The sequence below is a fragment of the Melanerpes formicivorus genome, unplaced genomic scaffold (genome assembly GCF_026170545.1).
Source record: "Melanerpes formicivorus ecotype bairdi unplaced genomic scaffold, bMelFor1.0.p_v2 SCAF_7, whole genome shotgun sequence".
In the NCBI taxonomy this organism is placed as follows: Eukaryota; Metazoa; Chordata; class Aves; order Piciformes; family Picidae; genus Melanerpes; species Melanerpes formicivorus.
The window spans coordinates 27,560,133-27,581,468 of NW_027142359.1; the positions used below are offsets into that span (position 1 = coordinate 27,560,133).

The 21,336-nt window shown below is 43.7% G+C and overlaps 1 protein-coding gene across 1 annotated transcript in view; it reads right to left on the reverse strand.

The window, feature by feature from the left end:
• The window catches only part of EIF2B3 (eukaryotic translation initiation factor 2B subunit gamma), a 112,476-nt gene that overhangs the window by 14,505 nt on the left and 76,635 nt on the right, over positions 1–21,336 (reverse strand). Inside the window, exons 7-10 of the mRNA XM_068141593.1 lie at positions 18,274–18,404; positions 16,868–17,061; positions 11,929–12,006; positions 11,126–11,274 (exon numbers count right to left, since the gene is read on the reverse strand). Of these exons, the coding sequence (XP_067997694.1) occupies positions 11,126–11,274; positions 11,929–12,006; positions 16,868–17,061; positions 18,274–18,404 (552 nt within the window). The remainder of the gene's footprint in view (positions 1–11,125; positions 11,275–11,928; positions 12,007–16,867; positions 17,062–18,273; positions 18,405–21,336) is intronic.

The following is a 21,336-nucleotide window of genomic DNA, read 5'->3' on the forward strand; positions in this document are numbered from 1 at the left end:
CCCAGTGCCAGGGTAAAACAAAAGCCAAGAACTTCACCACCCCATGATTTTCTTAAAACTTATAAACCCAACCAACTGCAGAAGTTTTAAAACCATAGTCAATGCTCAGATTACCCCAATCACACAAACCAGCAGCGAATCTGGCTTTTATTGCTCAAGTGGAACAAAACTTCAAGAGATAAAAACACAATTTGTGGGTGTTCCCTTCACCCGCTGACAGATGTAACACAGCTATTTTGAAACCACTTGTAAATGTCTTTTTTTTTTTTTGTAAGGAGGGGAAAAAAAAAAAAAAAAGAAGAAAAAAAAGCATGCTATAAAGCCAGCCAAGAGAAGTATTGTGTGTGTTTATTTAATTTTTTTTTTTACTACTTTTTAAAGTTGAAGAGTAAGGAACAAACTTTTCTTCCTTCGCAGGGTAACCATCGCATCTCGGGGCACTCTGCAGTTATTCTTCTGGGCTAAGCAGCCACCCTGCTTCCTGCCTTGTTTAACAATGAGGTGCTATTAGTCCTCAAAGGTGCTCCAACAGCACCCAGCTTCATCACCACTGTTGTGTGTGAGCACAGGCACGCATTTGATGCACTGCTTTATAATGCAAACCATATTTACTTTTTACCGCCCCCCCCCCCCCCCCCTTCCAACCCGCCCCCCAAAAGTGTATTTTTAAACTTTTCAGCACGGTGAAAACGGATACCTTCTGACCTTTAAACATCCAAAGAGCATGTTCAAACCCACAAGAGGAACTAATTTGGGGCATTTGATTTATGGCTGAAATTTCAATTTGAATTTGTTTTAAGCGCAATCACAAACTGCAAGCCTGGCAGCAGCTGGGTGTTTTTCAGCAAATAAATAAAAATACTCGCTTGTGCGCCTGCATTCTAGAGAGGGAGAGAGCGTTTTACAAGCCCAGTCCTGCAGTGGGAACAGATGTAGCTAAGACATTAATTTGTTATACAGGTACAACGTGTGAATGGAAGCATATGAGAGAGAGAGAGAGTTGTGTGCGCGCGGCCGTGCCCGTGCCCGCGTGCGTGCGTGGATGTGCGTTTCGTGCCTGCATCTGAGAGACAGAGAGGCTGACTTTGGGGTGGGTTGGTTTTTTTTTTTTCCTTTGGAGAGTGAGAGAACAAGAGCAAAAAGGAGTAGTGGCCAAGGAGGAATGGGGGGATTACAAGGATTTAGGTCTTTAAACTGCAGACCACCTAACAAGATCACTCCGAAATGCCACTAATTTCAGTTAAGGCCACAGACCTCCCTTCCTCTGCCCTCCCTCTCTCCCCCATTGTAAACAACTAATCCCAGCAGAAAACAACAGAGAGCAAAATGTACACACATTCTGCAACATTCCAGGTCCTTCTTTATCTTTTATTTATTTTTCTAAAAGGTCAGTGTATGTATGGAGGGAGGGGGGAGGGGAAGAAAGCCAAAAAAACCTCAAGTCCATCTCTTGTGTGGGCTTGAAGGAAGCTGAGAGAAAGCAAAGTCCAAGAGCACACAATATGGAGCTTTTATAGCACAGCAGTTCCTGGACTCGGCTTACTTTCCCCTCCCTCTATTTGTGGCAAAGTCACATAGCTTTAAACCAAAGGACAGGGTGGTCGATTACATCTGAAAGAAATGTAAAGAATTGAGAAAGAATTCCATCTCCTGTCGAAATTATAAATAAGGAAGTATTAGACCCAGAGACAGGGTGATTTACACAGCCCTGGAACTGCTGACTTTCAGCCTGAGTATCAGTCCATAAATCAAACTCTTAAATCAAGTGTGTCAATTGCTGCAGCACTGCAATACTTAGGAAAAGCAAGGCACCTACCACTGAAAGCAGGAAGACTGCCAGGGGACTGAGGTGCCATACCCTTCTTAATTTTCTAAAGTGTAAATCTGAGATCAAACATCCTCTGGGGGAACGGGAAATCAAAATCCGCAGCGCTCAGCACACCGGGAGCAGGCTGCAGGAGTCCAAGACACAACCCCCTAATTACAGGCTACCCACTGATTATTTAGGACTCTGTGATTAAAGTGATGAACGCTCCTGGGAGAAAGGGGCTTAAGTAACTGAGGTCAAGACCTCAACTGCAGCTCTCGCCCTAGTTGTGCAAGCTTAGGAAGGTATGAATGTCACAGGTTTGCCTTACAGCAAATCTTCTGAAATGCCAATGGAAGTTATCCAGGTCTGCTAGTTTTAATCCAATTGTGCCAAACCCCCAACATAATCTCTGTTGGGCAGCAAAGCAAATGAAGTGTCTAAAATGCAACACTTAAAACTATACACTCGCAAGGAAGAAAGAGCCTGGGGCACAAAGCACAAGACAGCCTGTTGGTACTGCTCCACCACGCCAAGAAGTTGGGTCTCTTTCTCCTTCAGTGGAGCTACAAAATGGTGAAACTGGTACAGGAGTCAAAAACAAAGGGTGACATGCCTCGGCAGCTACTTTGCTGACTGAGGGCTAACAGCTTTGGATACCCCTGGGAGCAACATCCCATTCTGCCCTGACCAAAAAGAAGATAATAGCCACAACAGGCATCTTAATAACACTGAGAGGTGGCAAGGAGACAGGCAGAGCTCTAAAACCTACCAGCAACCCCTCAAGGAATGCCCCGTTAGCTAGCAAGACGGTGGTTGGGACACATGATCGCAGGGGTGAGGCACAAAGACCATGGGAAAACAGGGAAGAGGCAAACACACTACGAGGAAACTTGAGAACCCAAAATGTTGCCTTCACCAACACACTTGATGCACCCAGATATTTTCATACCAACACACTTTTACATGCTAACAAGCAAACTCTGGGCACTGTGGATCTCACGTTATACACTCAAGTAAATACCAAAGACTACAATAGATGCCAGCAGTACATGTCATAATTTATAGATACATTTCAAAGCAAGCATTCTTAAGTGAATTCGGGCTTTGATCTCCTGTTTTCCCCCTTGGGGGTAACAAAATCATTCTACCAACCCCCCCTAAATTCTTCACCCGTCTCTGAGGGTGTTTTTTGCTAAGGAACTTGTTTCATGTCTCTTTTCTAGCCAAGCTCATCACTGTGGTATGGCTCCTGTACACTTCTTCCCCACACCCTAAACATTTTGCATTACATATTGCATATACTTGCCAGCACTCGTATTTTCCAGTGAAAGTTCAACTGACCTTAAAGAATTGCCTCAAACCTACCTTCATGTGCTTTATTAAGTGAAACTCAGGCTACTGGGGGAGGTCTCCTAGAAGGTTGTGCCCCACCTCTGAAACTCCTGTTAAATCCATCTGATCTTGGAACAAACAAATTGGTGGCCTTTTATGTAGCTGCAAGCTCGGCTTTGCACACTTCAGCCAAGGTATGCTGTAAGGGGTTTTACACCAGGAAACCCCACAAGCAGGAAAACTCACTTCCCTCCTAATTCTCTTCTGTGGAGTGGAAGAGCCATGTCCTGCATGATTTTTACAGACACTCAGCCCATGCCTGGGAAAAACTTGGGATGTCTGTATGAAGGTAACAAAGGAAGAAGAACTATATGCTCACTTTCATCTCTGAGTTTGCTTTTGTCTGGCACACACAATAGAAATACAATTCCTGAGGTTTTTCAAAGGCAATTCTGGGTCAAATTTTGGTTAAATCAGCTTCTGTATCACACGGGCCAGGCTGACAAGGAAAAGGATTTCCTAAATATCCTTACAACTGAGCCTGGCTTCTTGGAGCCGAGCTTAACTCCACAGTCCCCACAGGAACTTACAGACATGATTCTGGCACAATGTGATAATTTCTTCCTTTTCCATACCCAGGCTGGAAAAGATTTTCAAGGACACCAGAGATCCTCACACTCAGATTCCCACCAAAAGCCAGCAGCAGCGATCAGTAGCTCATGAAAAATCTCTTTGATGAGACCCATGTGGCTAACAGGAGGCAGAAGCTTATTTGTATCTCTGAAGTCAGACATAACCCTAGCCACCTGAAGAAGCAGGTCAGCAGAATGAGAGATGTTTTAAAATGCCACTTGCCAGACCTGAACAGTATTTTAAGTTCAACATTTGATGTACAAGATGTTTGGAAAATTGGGATGAGCTCCCTGCACTATCAGGGAAACATCTGCATCTGAGATTAAAGACCAGGTGATTTATTTAAGACAGATTGATGTACCAGGAAGCTAGCCAGAAGAAAACTTCTTTTTGAGGAGCTGCTAGTAATAATGGTTCAGACATTCACAAGATAACAGGTACTTTGTGAGAAACATCCTAAATACATTAGATGAAGTAGAATTTGACTTCAGCTGAAAGCAACTGAAAACTAGCCCCGCAAGTAGCTCAACTTCTGGAGCCCACTGGCCTCCTAGTTTATCCATGCTTCTTCAATTTATCTTCCTGAAAGCAAACTCAGCCAGCCAGAGGTTGTTTTAATTTGGTATCTCAAACAGCACATGCATTGACTTAAATAGCAGAATGAAAATTTTGGCTCCTGACTTAAAACCTGCATAGTTTAAAACCAAGAGGTGTGACAGAAAGCACTGAACATAACCGACACTTCTTTTACAGGCAAAGACTACACCTAGCTCTCTTCATACATTTATGTTTGAACCATAACCATGATACATTTTATCCATATACACACTTTACACATATGCTGAAGTTGAGCATGTGCTTTTTCTGAATCAAGCTCTCACTTTTGGTGTGCTTTCTGTGATACTTTTTCCAAGCTCACTCTCTTTTCGAGAGCCAGCATAGGCCAGGGTGGCAGTTAGTGGTGTAAGACAAAAAGTCCAGAAGACAATGTCCACCTTCAAAAAAGGTTCAAGATACAAAATGTTTGGGAATCCCAGCATAAGAAAATCTTCATTTACAGCTTTGCTAGCTATGGTGCTGGAAGCAGCTTAATCTCCTCATTCCTTCTCATAGGCAAACAAACTGTAAAATGTACTTTACAATTTCAACAAACATTTCCTTGGCAATAAGATCATTTATTTGTGCTGCCACTATCCAAGGGGGAAAAGACTGCTTAGGCACTGAAAACATATACACCTCTAAATGCTCAATTCCATCCTGGTTTTAATTAGAACTTTCTTCAAACTGCTGACTGCATCTACATCAGGTGCTGAATTGGCACTATTGAGGAAACAACCAATAAACCTCACAATCAATGTGCAGTTAGTAGTGAGTTCAGCTCAGCTGGGTTGTTGTTTTCTTCCTTTGTACATTTTCTCATAGAAAGCAGCACTACATTTGAGATGTGCTAAACAAGAGTAAGCCTTTAACCAGTCACACATGCTGTCTTTTAGTCCCCTCACATTACAGCATCAGTGCCATCTACTTTCACACAGTTAGCCAGAACATCTTCAATGAAATCCAACACCTACCTTACTGTCTTCATAGTATCATAGTATCATTCAGGGTTGGAAGGGACCACAAAGGTCATCTAGTTCCAACCCCCCTGCCATGGGCAGGGACACCCCACACTAGATCAGGCTGGCCACAGCCTCATCCAGCCTGGTCTTAAACACCTCCACAGATGGGCCCTCAACCACCTCCCTGGACAACCCATTCCAGGGCTTCACCACTCTCATGGTGAAGAACTTCCTCCTCACATCTAGCCTGAATCTCCCCACCTCCAGCTTCATTCCATTCCCTCTAGTCCTATCACTACCTGAAATCCTGAGAAGTCCTTCCCCAGCCTTCCTGTAGGCCCCCTTCAGATACTGGAAGGCCACAATGAGGTCACCTGGGAGCCTTCTCTTCTCCAGACTGAACAGCCCCAACTCCTTCAGTCTGTCCTCATAGGAGAGGTGCTCTAGCCCACCTTTCAGGTAGTTGTAGAGAGCAATGAGGTCACCCCTGAGCCTCCAAAAGGTAACCTTAGCAGTGTGTCATGGTGGGAATTTCAGTGGGTTTTTAGAGCAGTATGTTTTTATGTAGTTCCAATGACATGCCATAAGCTTTGCAAACACAACAAAGAGACCAAGTTATTGTTCCATAGTTCCTGCACACACACACGAGCCTCAGACACATCTGTGATTCCAGTCTTACAGTTTCTAAACCAAGGCTGCCAACTGCATCAGGCTAACTGGCAACTGCTGCAAACTCCTTTCTGGAAGGAACCTTCTCCTCCTCTCCCCTTGCAGTTCCTTGAAAAAAAAAACCAGCAAAATACTTCGTTTCAGAGACTAAATCTGCCAGAGCCCCTATGGTACTGACTACCAGCACGTCAATAAGACCATTTCAAAACATGGCTTACAGTGGACTTAGGATTTATCCAAGCTTTTCATGCTTGCTTCCTCAATTAACCTCAAAGCAGTGCAAAGATCCAGGTTTTTTTTTTTTCCCTACTATAGTCCCATCTCTTGAATTTTTCCCAGAGAGACATTCCTTTGCTATATCCAAGGGAGAAAGATACACTGTGCACATGACAAGATGGCCAAGATCCTTTCATTAAGTGTATACACTGAGACAGTTTTACTAACAAGAGATTTTGAAATGGTTATCTCTGGGGATGGAATAAAAGATTCAGCATGCCTTTCCTGTTAACATTATTTGTCATGTCCAGAGCACTTTGGGACAAGGTCTTATACGACCACGGCGATTAGATGTTCCTGCTGCCATAAGTTAATAAAGTGAATGAAACTGTGAGATTGGTAAAAATAAAGACAATGTTTGAAAACAAAACAAAGCAAAACACCAGAACCAAACCAGCAATCCAACCATAAAACCCACTCAACCAAAAAATCCCCCCCAAAACCCCCAAACAAACAAACAAACAAACAAAACCCACAACACACAATCAAACCCAAAATCCCCATAAAAACCAAAATAGAAACCTGGAACTAAATTAAACCATTCACACCTAGGTCTCATTTCAAGGAGGGTAAGTCTGCCTAAATATAGCAAGTGAAACACAGTTTCAGGCCACTATAATTTGTTGCAAGATTGCCTACAAGCCCCAGGCACAGTAATGTCTGAAGAGATTGGAGTGGAGTTAAGGTCATGCAATCACAGAACAGTTTGGGTTGGAAGGGAATTTTCAAGGTCACCTAGTCCAAGCCTCCGTCAATGCACAGCCACGTCTTCAATTAGAGCAGGTTGCTTGGAGCCCCATCCAACCTGATCTTGAAAGTTTCCAGGAATGGGGCATCCACAGCCATCTCTGGATGGCATCCCATCTGTCAGGCATGCCAACTGCACCCCTCAGCTTGGTGTCATCTGCAAACCTGCCGAGGGTGCGCTCAGGCCCACGGTCCATTTCTCTGATGAACATGCTAAACAGCAAGAGTCCCTACACATGCCCCTGAGTGACATCATCTGACACTGATTTTCATCTAGACATTGAGCTGTTGACCACTGCTCTCTCGATGCAACCATTCAACTAATTCCTCATCCACCAAACAGTCCACCTAGCAAATCCATACAACTCCAATTTAAAGAGAAGGATGTTGTGGGAGACTGTGTCAGAGACCTTACAGAAGTCCATATATATTTCATTTGTAGCTTTCCTCTTGTCAACTGATGTAGTCACTCCATCATAGAAGCCTGCTAGGCTTCTGTGGTCAGGCAGAACTTGCTCTTAGTGAAGACACGCTGGCTTTCTCAAATCACCTCCCTGTCCTCCATGTGCCATAGCATAGCTTCTAGGAGGATCCTAGGAACAGAGGTGAGGCTGACAGGTCAGTTGTTCCCTGGGTCCTCCTTTCTATCCTTTTTAAGAATAGGTGCAGTGTTTCCTTTTCCCAGTCACCAGGGACTTTGGCTGACTGCTGTGACTTTTCAAGTATCTCATGGAGAATGGCTTGGGAACTATCTTAGCCAATTGCCTCAGGACTCTGGGATGCATCTTATCAGGTCTCATGGATTCAAGAGGTTTCTCAGATGGTCACGAACCTGATCTTCTATTAAATGGTTGGGACTTTTATCCCCCAATCCCCATCTTGGAGCCCATCCTCATGAGAAATGTGGGAAAAGAGGTTGACAGTGAAAACAGAGGCAAACAAATGGTTGAGTAACCTCAGTCTTCTCATCACTTGTTCTTTGCAGCTATACAGTATCCCTATATAACCAGCTTTGGTCAGACTGCCTGCATTACAGGTCACTCCTTTGCAAAAGAGCTACAATGTGGGGACTGTGGCAACAAAGGCACAGGAATCCAGGGACTCTGTTGTAGGGCACCACCTCTAATGCAAACAGAAGAGGCAGCCCCAAGCAACTGAGGAGACCTGAAGACACGTACAGCTTCTGCAGAAACATTCAAATAGACAAAGTTTTCAATTGACCTATAATTTCAGCTCCATTAGTGTATTTTCTCCAGCTATGTAACTCAGTGCAGCCATTTGTCACTGAGCTCTGGGGAGCCATCCAGAGGGGAACAAGTACAGTTTCCCTGCTGCAGCCTGTCACCTGGGCAGTCAGCATCTCTCAGCACTTGTGCTGCTGTATAAATTACATCCCTCCCAGTTTGATCAAGTATGTCCATCACTCAGCACATATGTAATCTTTGCTGGTTTATTGTCTCATTGATGGAAGAACTTGCTACACAGTGGGAAACACATTAGGAAAATACTACCCATTATTTTCCCTGTGTTATGAACTTCTTTAATTCCCTTTAATGTAGTCTTTTCTAAGGGGGGATTCATATCTACTGAAATCATTTCAGGAGACATACATAACATAACAGAAGCCCTATATAGCAGGGAAAACAGAATCCCCTGCTACTGGTCCTCCAGTGTATCAAACACAGCAGCCATTGCTGAAGAACAGATCATAAATGGCAGAGAGTATGCAATGATACTGTCCAAGATAACCCCAGTTCCTTGATCCATTAGTTGGGAAGCTCATCATCATGTGGGTCATAACCCCTGTTTCTCCAATAATGAGCCAACCACTGCCTATAAATAGGAACCCAGTTTCATTCTAAGAACCTCGTGGTGTCTCCATCTGCCTGGACATGAGAGTCAAAATACACTGAAGCTGAGAGTCAGAACACATACAAATTCTTCAATAAGCTACAAGAAGGCTTTCAACAAAGCAGCAGCTAGAATCTTTCTGTATCTCCCTATCTGTGTATGTGTGACTTTATACCTTTCTAATCTCAAGACTTGGCATAACGCAGTAAGAAATAATTTATCAGCTCAGCATCTGTACAAATCTACACAGTGTGAATTATTATATGCTTTGAACTAAAGCTCCACAGTCTATAGTCTTAATTCTGGGGTGGATAATTAAGAAACCTGACTTGGTGCATCAGCAGGCAGTAACCATAATGCAGGTAAAGGGGGTAAACCTCTGGGACTATGTTTTTTCACTCAATGGTGGCTACATTGCTTTCACTGAGAGTGACCAGGAATATCATAGTATCATAGTATCATTCAGGGTTGGAAGGGACCACAAGGATCATCTAGTTCCAACCCCCCTGCCATGGGCAGGGACACCCCACACTAGATCAGGCTGGACAGAGCCTCAGCCAGCCTGCTCTTAAACACCTCCAGGGATGGGGCCTCAACCACCTCCCTGGACAACCCATTCCAGGGTTTCACCACTCTCATGGTGAAGAACCTCCTCCTCATATCTAGCCTGAATCTCCCCACCGCCAGTTTCATTCCATTCCCCCTAGTCCTATCACTACCTGAGATCCTGAGAAGTCCTTCCCCAGCCTTCCTGTAGGCCCCCTTCAGATACTGGAAGGCCACAATTAGGTCACCTTGGAGCCTTCTCTTCTCCAGACTGAACATTGCTTTATTGAAATTCACCAAACCCCCCAAAGTTACCCCAAAAGTCAGTTTATCCCTCTTAAAAAAATAAGGCATCACCATCTTTATGATGCTGGTGGAATTTTGTGGAATGCTTAAGATAACAACTCTGAGCTTGATTTAGGATTTAGAAGAGAATAATACTATATAGCAGTGCAGACAAGCATGAGCTGATCTGGGACCCTTAATAAAAATAGCACAATTTCTACACTTAGCTGCCTGATTTAATGGCAAAGCTGCTCACCTCCTGTGCCAACCCAGACCATTACGGCTGTGGCATCAATTCATTAATCAAAATGAAAGGGAGTCTCGTGATCAAACGAGGGAGGTTCTGGTACTTATGACAGCAGTGCCTGTGATACAGCCATACTGGATCAATTTTTTATTGAACTGGAAACCAGTTATTTTCTATACTCAATGGAATTCTGATTTATGATGTGCTTGAAATTACTGTGGATTTGAATTAAAGACAAACATTTGGCAGTGAGGTACCATACTTACCTGTAATTTAGTTATGTAACAGCAGTATCCTCCATAGACCCCACATCCTTTGGGGTTTTTTGTGTTTCAGATATGCAACTTTCAGAGCCAACTTGGCTTTTTTTTTTTTTTTTTAAAGAGTTTGGCCTTTTTCCTGAGGCCCTAAGCAAACCTCAAGCCATGAAGGAGCTGGCCTGCACAAACTCAATCAGCAGTTTCCTTTCCACTGACATCCACAGGAAGCCAGCATGTATGGAAAGATGGGGGCATGCAGACATCAACAATTACAGATAGGCCACTTTTCCCACATTTGGAAATGTATAGCTCAAGGCTACCTATTTAGCTAGTGTCTTTAATGCATGGGAAACCTCTGCTAGCTGGCAGATTTCCCCTTTGAAAAGGGTGTTCATTTATTCTATTACTCAGCACGTGCAATGGCAAACTAAAGCTGTAGATGACAAAAAATGGCCAAAGAAAATGACATTATAAGTCAAGCTGCAATGTTTAAAGGTGGCAAGAACATTTCTAGCTGGTAAGTGTACTGCTTTAAACTGTGCTTCAAATATTTTAGGTATACTCATAGCTCAAGCTGCTAAAATAAAGCTTGGAAGCATGACACAAGCTCACACAGAATCATACATCCACTTAGCTTACTTACATCCATCCACTTACACTTACTTACATTGTGAAAGTGATATGATCCCCTCTAAAAAGCAGAAAATCATGTTCCAAGACTGCAGCCCCCTCATTAATTAATTTCATTTGTGCATTTGTAGCTGGCTTACAGAGGTTTATTTCTGACCTGGGTCTTTAGAAACACATCCCCTAGTACCAACTGTTCGGGCAGAGGATTCCTTACAGCACAAAAATTACTGACTCAGGAACTGCCAATTTAGAGGCACAGAGATACAAAGAAGTGACATACCCTTCCTCAATTGTAACAGAGTTCATGATGATGCAGTTGATTATCTTAACTTTGTCTTTTATGGTGCACATGCTGCCGATGATGGAGTGTTTAATGGACGTCTTCTCCCCGACTTGTGTGGATGACCCAATGATGCTGTCTGATCCCACCTGAGGAAGAACATAAGGGAAATTGGCAAAAGCAGCTGGAGCTCCCTGACACATGTTCTCCATACACCTCTTCCACATAGCATGTCTCAAGCACTCATCAGCAGTGTGTACCCTGCTTTTAGGGATCCTTCACAGTGGAAAGACCTAGAAATTAGGGGCCCATTCCACAAACACTCAGTTGGACAGTCTTCCCATGTAGACACAGTAAGGTAAGCACAGCAAGTACAGTCCTGCAGGTACTCAGTGGATTCACTAAGGTTTGTCCAGTGAGACCTATGAAAAGGAGGCTTGAAGCTGATAATCAATGAAAATGCTTTGGCAAGAAGCAGAGCTAAAATACTGAGCCCTTCTGAGTTTCTTTGGGACATTAGGCTCAACTACCATGAACTGATGCTAGGGATCAAGAGACTGCAGTGTCTGACTGGGAGGTAAGATAGAATTTTGACCAAACATTTATAAATTGAGACTAAAAGGGCAGGAACCCATAGGTGAGCCAGCAAAGAATCTCTGGGCTACATCACCTAGATTTTAACTCCACACTTCAGAACTCAGCTTCACTTCCAACACCAGGACTGAATTTTAGGAAACAGTTCTTGAAGCAAAGGGTGTGCAGACTGTATTGAAGGAGCAGAGACAGGGAAAAGGAACACTTACCATGCTTCTGTCAGTGATCTGGGCAGATGCATGAACCAGTGGCTCTTCCAGACCCAGATTAAGCAACAGCTTGGGAACCTGGATAGGAAAACCCACAGCACAAGTTAATGTGACAGTGCTGTACCAGCATGTTACACAAACAGCTCAAAGATGGTTTTGGTTTCCATTGCACTGGTGTGTCAACCATAAACATTTTAACTTAAAAGGAAAATGCAGGTTCCTGCTTTTTAAATCTGCAACCAGATATGTGTGATTTATCATCTTTCCCTTTTGTAAAGGAGACAGCTCACCACCTGTGGAGAAGCAGTGGATCATCCACAGCAAGCAGGCTGGCTACAGCTGAACACAGTGACATTCTGAACAGTGTCCAGCACCTGCCATTTCAAATGCAGTTCAATGTTTCACATCATTCACTTAATGCAAGAGGGTGAAGCAAGTAATATCAAATACAAACCAGTTAACTAGCATAAAAAAGATGACTACATTCAGCCCACTCAGTGAGGCAGCATGCTGAAGTACAGGCAACAAAAAAGTATTTCAGATGTTTAAGGAGAAAGAAGCTGAAGTTGATCAGGTGGCCATTCCAGATGGTAGAAAGATGCAAAAGAAAAGGCTCTTGACAGAGAGAGGCAAGTATTAGATAATCAGACAAAGTAGTGATGGTAATAGAGAAAGACATGGCCCAAGAACTAATCCACAGAGAGCAATTCTGAACTGCATCCTGAAAAGAAAGGGGAGCCAGTCTTGTAGAAGGATGAGATAACACTCCATTATTTCTCCTTTTCTGGGTGAAAGAGCAGCCTGAGGCATTCTGCATGTCCTGGCGTCGGCTGGGGCCAAGGTCACACACCACACAAGAAGTGATGACAGAAGGGATGGGGATTTCAGTGGAGGTGAGGCTCTTGCAGCAATGCACACAGTGCTGTACAGAGTTACCTGCATCAGTCATGCAATGTACAATGCATGTTGGCAGGACCAAGTCAAAGCAACATGGAAGATAGAGAAGGCAGCAAGGTGACGCATGAGGGCTATGTGGTCTCTGCTCTGGGACATCGTGTACCTGAGCGAGAAGCAGAGTGTGCTGGGGCTGGTGTGGAGCTCCACACGTGCTGTTTGGTCCACAAGGATGGATGCACTGGCTGTCCACCTGGGAGATCAACTGGAGCCTCAACTCAGTGATGGCTTAACTGCATTTGCCTGAGGGCAGAAAGTGGCACTCATTATAGCTGTCTTTCCTCTACCCAGGCACCTATTCTTACAGAACTCTTAGGAAAGTTTATCTTTGTCATCTCCATTGCTCTGTTAAATTTGGCTGAGAGTTGCCAGTAGTTTCCAAAGCTGCTATGAAGGAGCTGCCATATAGCACAGTTGTGTAAAGCAACTTCCTTAGAAAGCTGGGATAACAAGATTTGATGGGTAGGGAGTGAACCTCAAGAAGCAGATCCCACAGATCAGAAGTGGTTGGGATGAGATCAGAAAAAAAATACATCTCAAGATCTCAAATGAGAAGATAGTTGCAGGAAATTGTTTGGATGTTCATATGACCATCCTGTTTCCCTTCCAGCATGCAAGGATGGATACAGTGCTGCTTTTCATATGATAGGAATTTTCACAGTTGATGCCTCATTCAGATCAGGCAGATGAGCTCAGATGAGCTCACACCTGTAAGCTATCATTTCAGGCTGCTTGTTGTTCACAGTATACATTTCCACATTTGTAGCTCTTCCCATTTTGGAGATGGTCCTAACTGCTAGACTTGTGCTTCCTTTGTTTTTTAAAAGACAAGAGTAGGGTAGATCCTTCATTCTGAGGTGTGGGCACTACAGAAAACCTCCAGCTTACCAGGAAACCATGAACTAGGCCAATCTGCCTGGATGATGCTGGCTTAGTGGAGGGATGTTGTCCTCACCTGACACGCAGCTGACCAGCCACAACAGATCCAGGAGAGGAACACACCCCAAAGGGTACCTACAGCATAGGCTGGAAAGATTCCTACTGCCCAGTGCTGCTCTGTGGGAAAGAAACAAGGAAAGGCTCTTGCCCTCTTCAGTGGAAAGGTGGGGTAGTGAAATAAATAAAGGATCTCACTGGCCAGAGCAAAGTCCTTATTAGAATCAGTCAATAGTAGAGCAGCCTGAGGGGTGACCCAAGAAAGCCACCAGCTCAAGCATTTTGCTCTGAAAAGGAAGGTTAGATAGGGGGCAGGAGTCAGAGGGAGTGCCTGGGTCAAGGGAAGGTTTAAGATGTGTTTGGATTTAATTCATCTTACAAAGAAACTATTTCCTGCTATTGAAGATAACTCCCTCCTGAACCCACCTGCCCACACACAGGCTGCAGGCATCCAGAAACCCAGCTGGAAGTGAAATGATGTGAGTAAAGTGTTTCCTCACCAGAAGGGCAATGGGTTAGGATGCCATTCCTTCTCACAGCTACTGGAGTGGACTGCTACTGCTCTGGGAGTCTGTCCACTTGGACAGCAAAGACACAGGTCCTGGCTTTGCAATCAGAGAATCAGAATCTGGCCTGGGAAGACCAAGATAGGAGGAAACAGTATACCAAAAATTTTCCTTAGTGACCAACAAAAAAGGTTAAAGAAAAAGGCTGATAAAAGTAAATGTGTATATTTTATGAGGATTAGCAAAAGAAACAAAATGCAGTGGCACTGAAAAAAAGGAATTCCTTTCTCACAACCTCTCATTAAGCTCCATTTTATGTTTTACCTCCACATAGTTTCCTTCAAAATGTTACCATTCTGGAAAAGTTAAAAATTCAAAGAAAATGCTTTCCAATGTTGAAGGCCCCAATGTGATTTCAAAACACTAATTCTACGTACCACCCAGGAGCAAACACATTTCCTGAACTGACCAAAATGTAGAATATTTAGGTTAAAAAAGAAAACACACCAAAAAAACAACAAAAAAAACCAACCCCAACACACACAAAAAAAGCCCCAACCACATGGAGTCTGACTGGCTTAACTCAATACCTTTTCCTGAAGTAGCTGCTGCCAAATGTACACGCACACTTCCCCTAGCAAGCGGTGCTCTCCTTTAACCCTTTGGGCACACTTGTTCCAGATATTCTCAGGGAAAGCTTTCCCTTTCTGACAGCAGTGCTGCCTTCCTCCTCTTTCCCTTGTGTTCTTAACTGCAAAGCAAATCACTTTATTTCTATGCTCCTTTACAGGCACCACGGAGAAAGAGCCCCAGCTGTGAACTCAGTCTGCTATAAAAAAGAAATCAGCTCAGTCTGAGAGCGAAGGCGAAGCAACAATCACTTCCAGGGGTCCCAATACAACTTTATCGCTCTCCTAGCACCTTTCCCAGAAATTTTAAGTCTTTGCCTACTCCACAGCTTATTGGTCTTTCAAAACTAGAGGAAACAGATTCAGATTCAGATTCACAGATTGCATCAGTTTGGAAGGGATCCTCAAAGGTCATCTAGTTCAACCTCTCCCTGCAGTAAGCAGGGACACCTCCAACTAGATCAGGCTGCCCAGGGCCACATGAAGTCTCATCTTGAATGTCTCCAGGGACAGGGCCTCAATCACATCCCTGGGCAACCTGTTCCAGTATTTTACCACTCGACTTGCTGGAACGAGTCCAGAGAAGAGCAACAAAGTTAGTGAGGGGTTTGGAACACAAGCCCTATGAGGAGAGACTGAGGGAGCTGGGGTTGCTCAGCCTGGAGAAGAGGAGACTCAGGGGTGACCTTATCACTCTCTACAACTACCTGAAGGGAGGTTGTAGACAGGCTGATGATGGTCTCTTCTCCCAGGCAGCCAGTACCAGAACAAGAGGACACAGTCTCAGGCTGCGCCAGGGGAGGATCAGGTTGGATGTTAGGAAGAAGTTCTATACAGAAAGAGTGATTGCGCTATGGAATGGGTTGCCCGGGGAGGTGGTGGAGTCGCCATCATTGAAGGTGTTCAGAAGGAGACTTGATGGGGTGCTTGGTGTCATGGGTTAGCTGTTTGGGTGGGTTGGATTGGTTGATGGGTTGGACACGATGATCTTGAGGGTCTCTTCCAACCTGGTTTGGTTTATTCTAATAAAGGTTTATTCTAATAAATCTCCTCCTCATGCCTAACCTAAACCTACCCTTCCTCAGTTTAAAACCAGTGCCCCTCGTCTTATCGCTACAAGCCCTTCTAAACAGACCTTCCCCAAAGCTGTCCACTCCTGAAGCAATGAAGTTCATCACTAGCAGAGTGAAGCAAGAACTTGTACATTACATCAGCCAGTGCAGTAAAAAAAAAACCAAAACCCAACAAAACCCATATTAAAAGCTTTTAATCATCAGCTCATTAGCCAGTACAAGATTTCTGTAATCCTCCTCTGTGATCTTGCATTTTATGAATTGTCAGTACTGTGAAAGTGAAAGCTGAAGCAGATCAACATTTCACTTCTGTCTTAACCTGGAGCACCACAGTCGTGAAACCTGTTCATAAAATAACTTTCATAATGGAAAGCATAAGGCAATTTGAGTGTATGAGTGCTTTAAGTCTTCCTGCAAATCATTAATAACCTTTGTCATTATAACTCAGATAAACATCTGTTAGGAAGAGTCCAGTCAGAACTGATCTTGCCTTTAGGACACGGAAGATAGCGATTAGATGAGCTATCAAAGCTACTTCCAGCCTTATTTTCCACACTTCTTGGCTCTTTGGCTGCAGAGCTTGCCACCACCAAACCCCAGAGGAGCGCGTGGAGTGGGGGTTTCTTAGCTAAATCAAAGCTACGGAGGAAATTAGTGACAGAACGGTTTCCTGGCCTCACGTCCCGATCCAGCAGCCAGTAGGGTAATGTGTGCAGATAACGTGGCACTGTTTCAATTCCCACACGCTCCTCCGCTGTATTGTAGGGAGCCACTCCTGGAGGCTAAAATGTCCCATGAGCTACTGCTGCACTGCTGCAGAGCAGTTGTGCATTTTTCTCACCTGTCGGTTAGCTTCAATGTACAAGCCCAGAGTATTCACTCGGTAGCAGAGTCCCTCTTTCATTATATGGACGTAGCAGCGCACTTTTCCTTCGTGGAGAGTTTCATTCATATCTCCTCTGTGATCATTCCAACAAGAGTTATCTGGAGCAGGTTTCAGCAAGCTATTATCTTCCTTTATGAAACTATAAATGTCTGGAGAACACACACATGCATGAAGTTAGACAGGATTTAATGAAATACTTTCTGAAGAGGAATACTATTAAAATACTGTTGGTGAAGGGAAATCTTTGCCTCACATCATCTGAATGGAGAGGTACTTAGCAATCATTACCAGATTTTATCACTTGTAGTGAGTAAGTGCTTATTTTTATTCTGCAGGTGGGAATCAAGGGATCAGGACAGATGCAGTGTTTTGCCCAAGGTCACACAAGGAGACAGCGGAAATGCTAAAAATAAATCCCAAGATCTGAGATCCTGTCCAGTTCCCAGGGCAGGGTGGCAAAAGCTCAGTCTGCTGCCCTAGGCAATTTTAGGAACTCCCTCCTAAAATTACATTTTCAGAAGTGCATTTACCCATATTGTATTCAAGAAGAAAACACACAGGGCACCTGATTTGCCTTTTGATTTATACCCAAATAAGGGTGGCTGAAAGTACTTACATAATGCACAATAGTGTTTGAAAAAGGAATCTACTAGAATCTTTGCTATTGTGAAGTATTAGAATAGAATGGAATAGAATAGAATAGACCAGACCAGACCAGACCAGACCAGACCAGGTTGGAAGAGACCTTCAAGATCATTGTGTCCAACCTATCATCCAACACCACCCAACCAACTAAACCATGCAACCAAGCACCCTGTCAAGTCTCTTCCTGAACACCTCCAGCGATGGTGACTCCACCACCTCCCCGGGCAGCCCATTCCAATGGGCAATCACTCTCTCTGTGTAAAACTTCCTCCTGACCTCCAGCCTGAACCTCCCCTGGCACAGCCTGAGACTGTGTCCTCTTGTTCTGGTGCTGGCTGCTTGGGAGAAGAGACCAACCTCAGCCTGTCTACAGCCCCCCTTCAGGTAGTTGTAGACAGCAATAAGGTCACCCCTGAGTCTCCTCTTCTCCAGGCTAAGCAACCCCAGCTCCCTCAGCCTCTCCTCATAGGGCTTGTATTCCAAGCCCCTCACCAACTTTGTTGCCCTTCTCTGGACATGCTCCAGCAAGTCAACATCCTTCCTAAACTGAGGGGCCCAGAACTGGACACAGTACTCGAGGTGTGGCCTAACCAGTGCAGTGTACAGGCCCAAATCCTTACATTATTGTTTCAGGATAATTCTGGACTTTACCTAGTAATTCAGCTGTAGCACACAAGCTCTAAGACCTTTATTACATCTTTCATACTTATACTGACCTTGAGAGGCTTGTTCTTTTTTCTTTTGGTCCTCCTCTTTGTTGTCTAGTCCTGGCTGCAATGATGCAGGAGAAGAGAACTGTCTCCTAACCAGATGTGGAATCAGTTCACTCCGGAGAGATGTGATTGTCCTGAGGAAGGAGAGGCACACATGAAGTTCATGAATGCTAAAATTTACACGTCTTCACTTTCTTTGTGCATCAGACATTTTGCACGTTTCTCATTAGGATGAATCAAAATGTCAGGTACTCCAAAACATCTGGCCTTAAGACAATGTCCACCAGTCAAGTGCTTCCTTAATGCACAAAAATACAAAGGAAGAGTCAAAATAAAGAAATAGCTTCATTTTCAGAACTGATTTTCCTACATTTTAACAAAGATGCCTCTAATGTAATACGGCGGCGCCCTGCAACTCCTGCTTGTGTGCAAAGTACTGAGACACTGTAACGACGACAACTGAAATCCACTTGTGTGCCTTAAAAGATGGCACCAACTGACAGGAAAAGACAATAAAGAGCTTACAGAGGAAAAATCAAAGCAGCTCCTTTTCTTTGTGATAAAAATATGGAAATGCTCAAGGACAAGAATATATATGAAATATCAGAAGCTTAAGTGAAAATGACACAGACCTTCATGATGGCTTCCTGCTCACGTGAAACATCAAGAACATTTTAAAGACTCAGTCCTTTAACCAAAAGAAATCAGCACATTTTATCAATTTAGGTCCAAAGAGTTTCACACTCTTTAAGTGTCCAGATCCCAAGTACATAGAGTAGAATAGAACAGAGTAGAGTAAAGTAGAGTAGAGCAGAGCAGAGCAGAGCAGAATAGAATAGAATAGAACAGAACAGAATAGAATAGAATAGACCAGACCAGGTTGGAAGAGACCTTCAAGATCATCGTGTCCAACCTACCATCCAACACCACCCAACCAACTAAACCATGCAACCAAGCACCCTATCATGTCTCCTCCTGAACACCTCCGGTGATGGTGACTCCACCACCTCCTTGGGCAGCCCATTCCAATGGGCAATCACTCTCTCAGGAGGAGACTTGACAGGGTGCTTGGTGCCATGGGTTAGTTGATTGGGTGGTGTTGGATGATAGGTTGGACATGATGATCTTGAAGGTCTCTTCCAACCTGGTCTGGTCTGGTCTGGTCTGGTCTGGTCTGGTCTGGTCTGGTCTGGTCTATTCTATTCTATTCTATTCTATTCTATTCTATTCTATTCTATTCTATTCTATTCTATTCTATTCTATTCTATTCTATTCTATTCTATTCTATTCTATTCTATTCTATTCTATTCTCTCTGTGCAAAACGTCCTCCTAACCTCCAGCCTAAACCTCCCCTGGCACAGCCTGAGACTGTGTCCTCTTGTTCTGGTACTGGTTGCCTGGGAGAAGAGACCAACCTCTGCCTGTCTACAACCCCCCTTCAGGTGAATGAAATACAAACCCTTCCAAAGGCTTCAGCTGGTAATACACCCTCCTCTGTGTACATATTTCAACTCATAGAAGTTTTGACACCCCAACATTCGGAGGCAAAGGAATCACCTGAAGGGTTTCTGATAAAGCAGAGCCTTGAATTCAAGCCACCTGTATCTTAAACAAGGACTCTGATCGCTACATTATCTTTCCTCTTGCATTGATTATACTTTACAATGAATCAAGAAAAATCTCTCCCCAATAGACAATAGAAAGTTTACTGCACAATGGGATCATAACCCTGGTAATTTAATTTTGACTATTAAAAGATAATTTTATTTTTCAATAAAGTGCTTGGGAAAAAAAAAAATCCCCAATCAGTAGCTTTTACAGCTGGAGTGCACAAGAGGCAGTTTTAAAAGAGCTTTGTTGTTGTTTCATTATTTTAACAATCTGCATTTAGTAACCAAATTGTGGATTATTTAAAGTAGCACTTGGGAAAATCACACAGAAAATGAACTCCAGCTTGGCACAAAGAAGAGGAAGCGCTAAGCTTCAGAGAAAGAACTGGGAGAGCTAACACAGAGAGCTTGGCTAGGGGAACTCAACAAATGATAACCCACAAAGAGAGAGGATTTAATTAGAATGGAAGACAGAAGACTCAGAACTAACTATAGGTTAAATTTAAAAAGGAAAGTACTAGAATAAGCATCCCAAAAGGGATTTTGGTTGGCAAAATCTCTAGCAAAGGGGGATCTTAAACAGTCCAAGATTTAGCAAACATGCAGCTCATAACGTGCCCCAGGCTCCTCTTCAGGTCAGTGATAATGAAGGAGACCTAAGAATCAAAACACTCCTTCCTGTCCCTAGCTTTGATGGAGAGATTGATATGTGACTGCCAGTTCAGCCCCACAAACAAATATTTTCCTTTTTCTTGACAAACATTTCCTTCAGTCCTCAACTGCAGGTTGTGTCACAGCCTTTGTCCTGCCGCAGGATGATCCAACCTCTCCCAGATCTGAAATCCTGCTTTTAGGTTTTATTACAGGCAAGGAAAATCTTTCGCTCTCAGTCTCTCCCCCTTCTCGAAAAGAAGATTATAACCACCTTCAGATAGCTGTATTTCAGGAACTAACGAAGCAAAACACTTCATTCTTTAATCACCAAATTTCTCCCTGCTAACCACTTACAGGCGCGCTCTGCCACGGCCACCCTGGCCCTGTGCTCTGACACACGTGTGGCTGTGCAGATGGGCAGTTTACTAGCTTACAATATTTGCCTGCAGCTGTGCCATTCAGCAATGATTTCCTGCTTGGGTTTTATACTCCATCCAAAACCGACAATCCTGTGTTTCCCTCAGAGGCTGGCCATGGCATTTATAAGATATATTACCTATAAAATATCCAAGTATTTGGCAGCCTTAAATACTCTGATGCAGAGGACAACACAACATGGTAGGAAATGAAAGTAGTGGAAAGGGAGAAGACAAGGTTTTGCCTGGTTTTTTGATGGTTTACTCTTTCTTGGCCAAACTCCTGAAGCTTTCCTCAAATTCTCTGAAGTGCTAGCCACATTCCTTCAGCAAAGGTGGAGTAAATCCATAAGATGTGACTCAGAAACACACCCTTCTTACTGGA